This window comes from Pistacia vera, unplaced genomic scaffold (genome assembly GCF_008641045.1).
Source record: "Pistacia vera cultivar Batoury unplaced genomic scaffold, PisVer_v2 Contig647, whole genome shotgun sequence".
Classification (NCBI taxonomy): domain Eukaryota; kingdom Viridiplantae; phylum Streptophyta; class Magnoliopsida; order Sapindales; family Anacardiaceae; genus Pistacia; species Pistacia vera.
In genome coordinates, this window is record NW_022196498.1 from 49,074 (window position 1) to 62,026 (window position 12,953).

The window sequence follows — 12,953 nt, forward strand, 5'->3', positions numbered from 1 at the left end:
TGTGAATGTGACACATTCGCACCAAATAATTATTTGCATCATTGTTTGTACACCCATAGGCCATTACACACACGACCCTTGACTCTTCGTACCAAAAATCCAAACCCAAACCCGATCTCAAAACATACATAAACAGCAAATCGCAAGCCACCAACTAAAAGCAATGGTGTAAATTGCTTTATTTTTCCAAAACTACTTCCACTACAGAATTAAATTACGATAATTAAGAGAATGCAAAACTAAAATGATCAAGAGCACAAACAAGGTTCAAGCACAAAATGGCAACTTTTTTTTTCCTTTTGCTTTTTCTGGAAAATGAAACCAAACTCCAATTAAACTATTAAATCTCATTCACTCCTTAACAAAGCTAAATAGTAAAATACCTACCAGAGAGGCCAATCTCCCCTATAACCCCAAATTAAAACCAACAAACAAAAAGAAAAAAAAAAGGAACAGAAAGAAGAAAAAGAAAGAAAAGGCAAGAAAAGCCACTAGAACTACACGAATCTTCAAGCTCAAAAAAATGCTTATGGTGCAGCAGCAACAGAAGGAACAGAGTTTTCTATCGATTTCATTACGGTGCCCATCTCCTGGGTGGGGGATGCAATGAGGGAGAGACTTTTTGTTAGATTGATGAGAGACTCCTCAAAATTCCTATCTCCTGCTTTCACATGCTTCTGAGAAGAAGAAAATAGTACGCTCAATGTAAGTGCAAATAACGCCAATGGCAAAAGAAACTTTAGTTAGAAGACGATGTGCATTTGAAATGAACTAAAGCTTCTGATAGTGTAGTGGAACGCGATCGATTAGATCAAAATGGAGATGTGATAACTCAAACAAAATTGAGAAGATGATTTTATGTTCGATCGAAAAGAAAAAAAAGATAACTTACTGGGAAACCGTCATCCTTAATCCTCTGAGTAGCTGGCTTAGTGCTCTTTTTAACATTTTGAGACTTCTCTCGGGTTTCATAGAAGTTAAAATCATCTAACAATGATGTTTTTGCTGAGCAACCCTTGAAAATCTTCAGCATTTCTAAACCTTGCTGTAACCCAATCTGCAATTCATAGTGACAAAACATTAATTAACTTGAAATGGTTGCAAATCTTCTTCAAAACAACTGGATCATTCATCAAAACCATGTTAAGTAAATAGTATTACATACATGTTAAGATGATTAAACCAACATGTTTTAAAAATATTACGTAAAAGAAAAGGAAAAATCTTGACAAGCAAGAGGCATAAATCAATTTGACTTAAGGTTTCAACATAAGTTCAATTCTAAAGGTAAAGAATAATAAGGAAACAAGATCAAAAGTTATATACAGCATTCCAAGCATGTAAAATCTGAATGTCATCAACCAAGAGAAATTAAAGTGTAAATACCTCTTGAGTGTCTCTGCTATGGGTTACAGGCTTGTTTTCATTATTTTCAAGAATGATATGCCGTAATTGAGCATTAGGAACATCTTTGACTACGTGCCACTTTACTGGGAAGAACCCATTCCACTTGTCAAGTTGCCAAAAGTCCATATCTTTGTTAAAGTCTACTTGCCCAATCATCTCAGCTAAGCCAACAAATTGTCCACTTCCATTAACCTAAAACCAATTATAAGTCTTTAAGGGAGAGAGAAATACAATAGTATATTTACATTAACACATTACAAAAAGAGATAAATCAACAGAAGTTTACAAAACTTCCAATGGTAAACACATGATCATATGCCAACAACCAAAAAAAAAAAAGGGCAAAAAGATTGATGAGACGAAAGTTCTAGCTACAACGGAATATGATGTAAATAGTACACATAGCAAGTGAAACAAATAGTTTCACTGAAGTCTAAATAAGAATCATTAATACGCTTACCGAGAAAAAGAGGAAGATAGGACATTTTGCTCCTGTTTTGCTTGTTTTCGGTTCTACCTCACGAAATGCCGCATCTAGCTTCTTATTACCATTTGGAGTGCTTGCCCATACGTCATACTTAATGCACTTATGAATGTCATCTTCATTGTAGGACTTGATGACATAAAATTTTGCTTTTTCATACTCAGTTTGGAAATCTGGTAAGTTATATTGATCTCTACATACTGCTACCCCCAACTCTTCCTTCTTGACTGAAAAGTCCAAAGGGGCACTCTTATTGTGGGCCCTTGGACCACGAGTTAGTTCAACCGCTGATTCCAAATCACCATTTCTACTAAATCTGTCTCTTGACTTATATCTATCATTTCCATTCCACAGCCTCCCATTTGTTTTGTAGTTCACCTGACTGTTGGGTGGGTAAAGACCTTGTTTTTGGTTAGCAAATGATGAGTACTTTCCTGTGGAGGGGTATCCCTTCAAAAGGCCTGCTGCAAAATCAGAACCCAATTGAGGCACCTGCTGCACAAAAGGTCATAGTATCAAAACATTTAAAGTTCACAAATTCCACTGTACCAATATCTGCAAAATTCCTTTTCCCAAGACATTCAATTAATTTAAAAAATAATATTTACAACTCAACAACAGCATAAGTAGATCCAGCAAGTATGGATAAATACATGGCAGCCATTTAAAAAACATAATAAACTTCTTATATTTGGTGTAGAGAAAAAATCCATTGAACTGGATAGCAGTGCAAAGGCTGTCTCCTTAAAAATGTCATAGCCAAAAACCTATAACTCAGCATAAGAATAGAAGGGATTGAAAGAAATTTAAAAAAATAAAAAAAAATGCTATAAGGTAAAGAGTAAAAATGCTGTTTCTAACAAGGCAATAAGTCGGTTGTCTTCATCAGATAACTAAAAAACATACAAATGATAATGAGATTAAGTCCATTTCCATATCCTGGAAACAGCCAAATAATATGGGTATATAAACCCTACGTAATGATTCAGTTCAACAGTTAAAAAGTTTAACCAAAAATTTAGTAACACCAAGCACCAGAACAAATGTGATGAGACCACGAACATATTGGTGTATGGAAGAAGAAATTAAGAGGTGAGGAGAAGTTGAAGGATGATTTGGTCAGGCTTTGTGCACAATTTGGGAGTGTGGTACCAGGTTTACGGGAGAGTGACAAGCGGCAAGTGATAATTTGAGTAAGGCTGAATTCTGTAATGGTGAGTGAGTGAGCAGAATAAAAAGAAAGGTCAGAGAATCGGAGGGATTCATTGAGAAAAGTTAAAAAGGGAAAAAGGGGTTGGAGAGGTGCTGGCCCTCGAAGTCCAGCTGGGTTCTATTGTTCATCTTTTGTTCTTCTACTGCTGATAATGGTTGCTTTATTTTTCTGTCTGTCAATCTTGATTGTAGTGGGAATGATTATCATTAGATCAGTGTTGTTGCTGGTTTATGTTTATATAAATATCAAAGTTATTCAGTATCTCGTGTGTTGGAATTGTTGTGTGGTAATTGAATTGCCTTGATGAATGAAAGTTTGTGTCAGTGTTCTGAGGAGGTTTAGGAGTGTTCTGGTTTTGGTTTTGTGGAAGTTTATTGCTAGGAAATTCTGGGTTCCTATCAAAATGATAATATGAAATGATTACAATATTCTGCTAGAAGAGTTCAAGTATGTGTACCTTGGTTAGTGGTTTCGTAGGTTGTGCATATGAACACTTAGAAAATTTGTTAGTAACGTTTCCATTTGTTTTCATATAGTTCAAGCTATTCGACTTTCCATAAGCAGTAGAGCTACCATATTTTGCATTTCCAGAACCAGCAGAATTTCCATTTTGAGCATCTCCAACATATGTTGAATCCCATGTATAGCATGGCATAGCTTCTGCTCCATAGGAAACAGGGTGTTGGAGATATCCCGAGGATGAAAAATATGGTTGTTGACCAACACATTGCCCATCAACACCAACAATAGCTCCCGTCCCATATGGATCGTAGCCAGGCAGATAATAGATAAGTGAACCATTGTCAGATTGCATACCCTGCAGCAACCATCCATCATAGAAATATCAGTGCTAAGATGTCAACAGAATGTAACAGGAACACAAATAAATAAAACACAGTATTGCAAAAAGTAGATGTGGAAGAACATACCGAATGAGAGGGATCTGTATGAAAATATCCATTATTGTCCACTTGAGTAAATGGTCCATTATATGCTACAACATGACAGTTACAAATTCAAAAGTGTCAATATCAATGTCCCAATGAAAGCTACATCTAGATTAATGAAGATTTACACACAACAATATACAATATCTAACCTGGGTACAAATAGTTGTCAAAGACAGTAGGTTGACTGCGAGCACCATGCTCTCCAACTGACTCTTGATTAGTCTCACCTTTCATGCTAGAAGGTGTATCCCCCAAGGAGGCCATGGTGGTTGTTAAGTCAGAACGTATTCCATTGTTTCCAGAAGTCTGCAAAGAAAAGGTTTAAAAATTCTAAATGAATAAGAAAATATATAAAATAATAGAAGAAGAAAATTTGACAACAAATTTAACAATTATAACTTGTTTCTATAAACATCATACCCTCCCAATTAAAAAAAGTTTTATGTTGTTAAATATTTATATACATAAAGCAAAATAGCAATAAGCACTATCTTCTGCCAAAATTAGCATCACTTATTCACTTACAGGGAGAAGTTTGTATTTTTTTATATTCATATATGAAAAAAGTCATACACTTGCATATGGAATGACATTCACATAACATTAGCTTGCAGTTAATAGCCAGGACCATAATTTCCAAAGAATGTTGGATTATATAAATATGAATTGATCTCTTCCCTATAAATTTAAATAAGTAAATTTATGTTCTCTGACCATTGTGATGATAAAACATAATTTGTGACATACCACATCACGCTCAGCTGATTTACTGATGGGATCTGACTTCAATTCTGTTGCCAATGGCTGATCTATTAAATAAATGTATAAGAAAAAAAAAGGATTAGATTTTTCATGGCATCAAATTACAGAAAACTAAAAAAGAGGGAGCACTTAAATACGCACAAATAAATTCAAGATAATCATCACATCAGAGAAGCAAAATCAGATAACAATACAGGGAAATCGAGTTTGACAATCAAAACTCTAATTAATACAATCGATGGTTAAAGGTATAAACTTCCCACTTGCATGCCAAAAGTACATCTACCAGTGAGCTTCAAAAGCATAAATTCATGTATCCATGTCATAATAGTAATCGACTAATGAGGTAAATAAGACAATTAAAATCATAAAGCATTTCCAAACATCCACATCAATTCAATTACTCAGCAATTCAATATCCAAAACAATAAAATCATCTATCACGGGGTTAGTAATCTTCATTAAATTTCCAACAGCCCTCAATTGCCTCAACTTCTAGAAATCAGCCTTCCACTAATCACACAGTTCCGTCCACTCACCACATCCAAAATTCCCACTGGGTCAGTCAACAAAGTCAACTTCTTCTTTAAAAGTACTAAACCATAAATCTCGAAAACTCACTTAGCAAAATAAAAACATGTATCACACAAGCAGCCGCTAATTTTCACTAAATTTCAGACGGTTCTTAATAACATCAACTTTTGAACATCAAGTTACCCATTAATAAAACAGCTCCATCCTCTTCATCACATCCAAAAATATCAACTTTTATTTATTAGGATAACAAGAAATCTCTTAAACCCACTTAGCAAACTCAGTTTTGACACTAAGCCCCTCTTGACAAACCCTACAATGTTTGATAAGCAAGGAACTGCCAACTTCTCGTCAACAAAATAACCCCAAAGAATCAGACCCCAAACATATAAACCAAACACAGTCCCGCAGTTTCACCAAAAACTTCAAAAGACTAAAAACGCAACACCAGCTAAACCAATGGAAAAAGGGAAAAAAAAAAGTACCTTTCTCAATGTTCTTTTCTCCAGCCATTACAATTCTTCTTCAAATACCCAATTAGCTCCTGTATATAAAAATATCTACATATATTAATCTTCAATTAAGATATCCTACAGAAAAAAAAAAATCAGAAAACAATTAAATTAACAAAAATGGACAAGCACGTGTAAGCACACCCTCCAAATTTAATATCTTCCAAGAAAGATTCGATTCCTCTTAAATACAAAGTACAAATATTCTCCTTTTTCTTCTGAAAACGATATATCCTTTAAAAAGAAAAACTTTTTTTGATATTCTGAAGCCAGGAAAAATAATTATAATAAAAAGATGATCAAAGCTTAGATATTTTTGAGGAAAAATACAGAAATTTGAAATTTCAGGAAAATAATTTAAAATAAAAAGATGACAAAAGACAAAAGTTTTTATTTCTTTTTGGAGAAAATTCAGTTTCATTGAACCAAAAAAAGGGTAAATTCAAGGGGCAAAAAAAAAAGCTAAAATATCATAACCTACTAAGTTACCGGCATTCAACAATGACAACGATGACATAACGATGTCCCAGTAACGTTACAGGTACCACATTTTAATTTGTCTAATTAAAGAAAAACATTTTCTTAAGAAATTGAAGAACCTAAATTAAAAAGAAATCAGTAAATAAAAAATAAAAAATAATAAATAAAATTAAATGAATAACCATAAACTACAAAGCAAAATAAAAAATTTTAAAGACAAAACAAAGAAGACTTCACATTCAAACTAAAACCACAAAAAGTTAGAAAAAATTACAAAAACCCAAAGCGAGTAACAAACAAACCTAAAATCGACGGATCGAGCAGCCGAAGCGATCTGAGAGGATAAAACCCGCCGGGAAGCCACTCAACCGCTTCCGACCAGCCGACGGACGAAAGGCGGATTTATACGGCGAGGGACGGGTCGAGTAGAGTGTGCGGTTCAAAGAGAGAAGGAAGGAGAGTCGGAGCGGAGCTACGAGAGTGAAGTAAGGTTATAAAGGAGAGAATGAAAGGATGAGATTAGTTCCTGCTTTTGAGAAAAAGTGATTGGGACCGTTGGATGTGAGGTATAGGTCAAAACAGAGGAAACGGAAATAGGTACGCAACAGAGGGGTGTTCAAAAAAATGTAAAAACCGAACCGAACCGCTAACACCGCACTGAAAAAACGGTTAACCGAAAAAACGGTTCGGTTACGGTTTGAAAAATTCAAAAAACCGAATTTTCGGTTCGGTTACCGGTTCGGGCAAAATTAGAAACGGTTAACCGAAAACCGGTTTTCTAAACCGGTTTTTCAAATATATATATATATTAATAATAACCTAAACTAAAATAAATCCCTAATTCACTCAATCTAAAATCCCAACCCAAATTTTTTTTCTTAGTTTCTAATGTATTGTCTATATTTACAATTTAATTTAGGACAAAATTAAAAAAAAAGTTTTATAAAAAAAAAGGGAAAACCGTTCAAAACCGGTTAACCGCTTTTTTTAAAACGGTTAACCGGTTTTCCCTAAAACCGGTTCAGTTTCGGTTCGGAAATTTTTCCGAACCGAAAATCCGGTTCGGTTTAGAAAAGCGGTTAACCGGTTCGGTTAACCGCTTTTGAACACCCCTACGCAACAGAGGGATGAAAGCAAGTCCCAACGTGTCGGGAACAGTGACATTTTTCTTTTTTAAATAATTAATTCAATTTAGTAATGGGATATTTTTCCGTTCGGAGATTTAATAAATAATAATTACTTCTATAATTTTAAAAATAACAATATATATTCTCCAATCTCATGTATGATTAATTAATAAATATTTATTCAATTGTCCCTCTTTTATTTATTTTAATGTCAAAAACTTGTTAGAACTTAGCAATACGATAATTTCCATAATTATTATAATTATAATAGGATTTTTGTTAATCTAAGGGATATTATTGTATTGATCCTTGATTAATTAATTTTTGTGTTTGAGTGTACCATTTCTTTTTGGGGCAAATTCAATTTCTTCTTATTTTATTTTATTTTTGGTTTGGATAAGGTGGATTTTTTATTTTAGATTTTAGAATATATTTATTCTTTTTAATATTTGATTGTTTTACATATAAGAAATGGAAATTGGAAAAAAGAAAAAGAGAAGCTACTCGATTGTTTCTTGATGCATTTATTAATGTTGAGTTAATTTGTTTCCAAAACTAGCACAAAAAATATTACAAATTCTAGCACCCAAAAATGTCGCTATATATATTTTAATTTTTGTTTTATTATTTTTCAAAATTGAAGGGTATTGTGTATGATTTTTCCATTAAGTTCGAAGAAGTTAGAAAAACACAAGGATCTAGTTCGACCTAGAATCAATTCGACTCGGCACTTGTCCGACCCAGCACAAGTTAGTCACGACCAACTTTGGCAATTGTTAGACAAACCACATATAAGCTTAAATCTCGGATATTTCGAAAGAGATCAGATCAACAGCAATGATAGCGCGATCTTAGTAAACAATCACGAGAATATCGAAATTATAATTTGAATTTGATTGCAATCCCGATAATTTCTCTCTTTCCTTTTTTATAAACTTGTATATAAATCCCCTCCAACGATGAAAGAGGGGTTAGCAAATTATTCTAGGCAAGCTTATTGTTATTCTTGTAACCCATCAAAAGCAATAAGATAATAGTGGACATAGGCTCAAGTTCTAACTTGCCGAACCGCTTTAAAATCGTTTGTGTTCTTTACTTTAAACGTATTTTTTCATTACTTTGCTGGTTTCATTAAATCACAAACACATCGGTTTCAATTCCACCAAAGTCAATCGGATCACTTAGGTTGGTGCAATTTTTGTATCAACATTTTGGCTTTAGAAGGAGGGCCTCCGCCTACGTTCCCTATTTCCCGCAAGAAACAAGCAATTTCAGTGAACAACTGATCACCTAAAATTTCCAATGGCATGTAACAGATCCAAAACAACCACTAGAAACCATAACAATGTGAAAGCCGCCCACTAGGAGGTGCATCAGACCGTTGCTCCAGGTCGACCACTAGTGTCGCTAGTGTCACAAGTCGCAAATCAGCAGGGAGTAGGGACTTCTGATCTTGAGAATGGCCAACTGATGGAGATGATAAGGACGATGGTTGCATAGGCGGTACAACAAAACGTGGCTGAGTTAAGAAACGAGCAGCTGGCCAACCGAGATCTCGATCAACCACGTTTCATAGAGGTTACTCCTACAGGTCTTAATAACTTTGCTGGCTACCAATCTAGTTCATCCCCCAACACTGCAAGGCACCTTTTGCTCACGAGCATGAGTCTCGCGGGCAAGTTAACCCTAGGAGGTGACCAGGTAAGCAACCCATGGGGGAACATGAAGGCAATGGTCGTCAAACGGATGCTCGCCTTAATCGACAAAACACCCAATGCCACCGTGCTGGTTTTAACCCACGCTAGAAGCGAGCTCAAACCTCACAAGCTCGCGAGATTAGCCATGCACGCCAATTTGGGAACAACCGATGTTTTGGTTTTAACCAATGTTGCAAGCAACGTATCGAAGAACATGATAACACCTACATCCTAGCCATCATGACTCCACCTCATGAACTAGCATGCCTGACAGAGCAAGCTCACAAGAGATTGATCTTCAAACTCATCTGCTCGAGGTAAGGCTGAGTAGAGCTCACAGTTAGAATACTCCCTATGATGACGACTTAGATCGGGTGTAGAAAATGCTCGATGATCTAAGAGCCCGCTAGAATAATTCAACGGAACAAATAGTAAGTTCCCTATTCACGGAGCAAACCCATCATGCCCTGCTTCCCCAGGGATTTAGGGTGCTTGAGAACAAGTTCGATGGGAAAGTGGATCCCAAAGATCACCTCGATTCCTTCAACGACTTAATGAAGCTACATTAGGTCTCCGACTTGGCAAAGTGATGCTATTTCATGGTCACTTTAGTAGGAGATGCCAAGAGGTGGTATAAAAGGCTAAAGGCGAACTCAATCCAATTGTGGCAATAGTTTTCCTCGTTCTATCTCCAACAATTCCAAGTGAGGAGACAATTCACCATGTCGCTCAGTTATCTGAGTAATATTCGTCAAGAGAAAAATGAAACTCTGACCTCGTATTTAACAAGATTCTAAACGAGCAATTCAAAGTTGCGGACGCTTCTAAGGAATCAATTCGGACTCTATTAATTGCTGGAATAACGCCACAAATGGAGTTATGGAAAGAACTCCAGAGTGAAGACCATGTTAGTTTGGCCAAGTTCTACCAAATGGTAACCAAACATCAACGAGTTGAGAGCTCACTAGCAACCTTAGTCGGTAGTTCCTCAAGAAGAGTCCTCAACCAGTGGCAAGATCACTCAGCAAACAAAAGGAAGGGCTAGGATCAAAATTATAAGGACCGAAATAAGTTCCCAAAAAGACAGAGAACGGAATGCTGCGGGGAAAAAAAACATTTTTCGCGGTATGCAGAATACATCCCCCTGATAGAATGTGGCGCACATCTACGAAGTCTCTCGCGAGGTTAAAACATTGCCCGCTGTTAGAGTAGGTGCCCTAGAGCCAATCAATTATTGTAAAATTGATTCTGTAATAAATGTTTATTTATCAATAAAAGGCATATTATTCTATATTGTGTATGTAATGATATATGTCTTTAGGATGGTAGAATCGTGATGAGGGTATCAAGTGTTTCAAATCTTGATAGTGAGAACCCTATGATCACATATGGTGGCTATTCTGGAAACATCTGTAGCCCTAGTATTATTCTGACAAAGGACACAGATAATACGGTAAGGCTATCATAGTGTTGAACGACCTTGTCGAAAGGCAGTGACTGATCTCACTTGTAAAGGTTGTTTACCGACAACCTGGTGTAATGCATGGGTGCTTGCTAGAGGCAAGTTCACTAGACAGATCTACTAGAGGATTCCATATGGATGGTAACCCTAGTGTCTATGGAATAAATCCTCTAACGGATGGTGGTGCATGTGATCCTTAGACTTGAGATCATCAGAGCACCTTGCGCACCAATTAGTGTAATTTGACACTAGCCCAACGTAGTTCTATTCAGAGCTATCAATACGGTAGTGATTGGCTACATTGAGAAGTGTATCAAGACTATGGTGGATCGACAAAGGATTCATCACTCCTAGGTACGGGAGAAGTTACCTCACTGGGTAATTCAGTAAATGGCAAGACACTAAATCTGTGGCCGCAGTTGGATTGAGTTGATGTTCAATCCAATTTAATATTATTCATGTCATTGATCCAGTAACTGAATACAAACATGTCGAGGATATCTGAGGTTGACACTATTTTTGTACCTCAGTCTCGATGAGATAACAGTTGATGAAAGGATTTGATTGCACGGTAACCAAACCATTGACAGGCTGCGGTTTCACTGAATACGAATCTATCAGGTGGCCATGATGCCTTGCTAGGGGCCAATCCTGGTCTGTGTGTAGTGACATGATTAATTGATGTTAATCGCAATAATACACACTGCCGATATGATGAGGAGCCTACGGGTCACACACTTAGAAGATAATTTAAGAATCAATTTGTGAGAAGGGTATTTTCGTCTTTTAGGATGAAAGGGTATTCTGGTAATTTCACAGTGTAATTAAATTTGCTGAGGTTGTTGCTTGTATTTAATTTTAATATTAAAATTAAATTAGTGAGATTATATTTAAATATATCTCCGTATATATTTAAATGAATTATTATTATTAATTAAATGTTAATATATTATTGTATATTAATTGATTTTAATTATAATAATAATTAATTAATTAAAATACCATAAAGAGTGTGTTTGGTTGCAAGGGTGAACTAGGGTTGGAGCCCATTTCTATTCCTAATTGGAATAGGGTTTTAATTGTTGCACTATATAAGTGCAACTTAAAATTAAAACAAAGAGGAATTATTCATTCAATTAAAACCCTAGCCACCCTATCTCTCTCTCTCTCTCTCTCTCTCTCAAGAATAAAACTTTTTTGTTCTTCTTTCTTGATTCTTGAAGCCCTTGATTGTTCTAGCAAAATAATCAAGGATTCTGCGGATTATCTTTGTGTTGACTTTCGTAAGTGCGATCCTACTTTGGATCGATTGGCGAAAAATCACGTGAACAGTAGATGGTGAATAGTAACCATAAACAGTAGATGATGAACAGTAACCGTTAACAGTACCGTGAACAGTGTTCCTGTCCAAAATTAGAGATATTCGAAGGAGCCTCCAAACGTACATAAGTATTCTAATCCTTGAATGGACTTACTTTATACAGATTTTTGTTTATAAACATGTAAACAGTATAATCTATACTCGAATCTAGGCAAAGAAAGGTAATTGATTTACCGAATGAATTTTTGTTTTCCGCTGCGTATGGTAGATCAATTACATACAGTGGTATCAGAGCCTCGGGTATTAGATTATGTTGTTTAATTGATGTTTGATAACATGTATATTTGTTTGATAACATGTTTTTGCATGATTTGAAGTGTTTTTTAAGTCTGGAAAAATTATATATGTTGAATGTCTTAATTAATCAATTGATTAAATAATGTGTTGATTGAATGTGTATTGGTTGGTTGGTATCCTGCTCGAATGTTTAAGCATTCCATTTGATTCGGATCCGTGTCATTAGTGAAAAATTGCAAAAGATGTTACTGTGTTTAATTCACTGTTTTGCGACTTTAGCCGAGGCGAAATAAACCTTCGCCGCAGCGACCATGTGTGTATGTGTTAGGAAACGACCCGGTTGCGCAGCGGAAAACAAAAAATTTACAACCACAGATCGTTCCTTAGAACCAAAAATCAAGGCATAGATTTTACAGTTTATGCATAATATAAGAATCTGCAGAAAAATAAATCCAAAGGTTTGAGAAACCATACCCACGTTGGAGGCTCCACCAATGTTGTCTCTGAATGTGTTTGCTACCGATCCAAGTGTAGGATCGAACCGTAGAGGTCCACACGAAGACAATCAACAAGAACCAAGGAGGGATTTGCTAGATCCTCCTTGGCCTNTATATTTTGGGAGTGTTCTTCTATGGAAGGGATTATGCCCATGGAAGGGAGTTTACTTCCAATTTTGGATGGTTAAAGAGAGAAATAGAGTTGTAGTT

General features: G+C 35.7%; 1 protein-coding gene across 2 annotated transcripts; it reads right to left on the reverse strand.

The window, feature by feature from the left end:
• Positions 1–266: 266 nt before the first annotated feature.
• On the reverse strand, positions 267–6,664 carry LOC116111644 (YTH domain-containing protein ECT3-like). Of its 2 annotated transcripts, none has more exons than XM_031397801.1 (11): positions 6,645–6,664; positions 5,836–5,894; positions 4,802–4,863; positions 4,204–4,360; positions 4,034–4,098; positions 3,562–3,921; positions 1,868–2,383; positions 1,387–1,599; positions 893–1,057; positions 473–677; positions 267–442 (listed from the first exon to the last, which is right to left on the reverse strand). In XM_031397801.1, exons 2-10 carry the CDS (start codon positions 5,861–5,863, stop codon positions 528–530), a joined length of 1,716 nt encoding a protein of 571 aa, XP_031253661.1. In that variant the 5' UTR covers positions 5,864–5,894; positions 6,645–6,664; the 3' UTR covers positions 267–442; positions 473–527. The 2 variants fall into 2 exon arrangements, with proteins under 2 accessions (XP_031253661.1, XP_031253660.1); XM_031397800.1 differs by having other exon boundaries at positions 1,868–2,386.
• Positions 6,665–12,953: the final 6,289 nt, after the last annotated feature.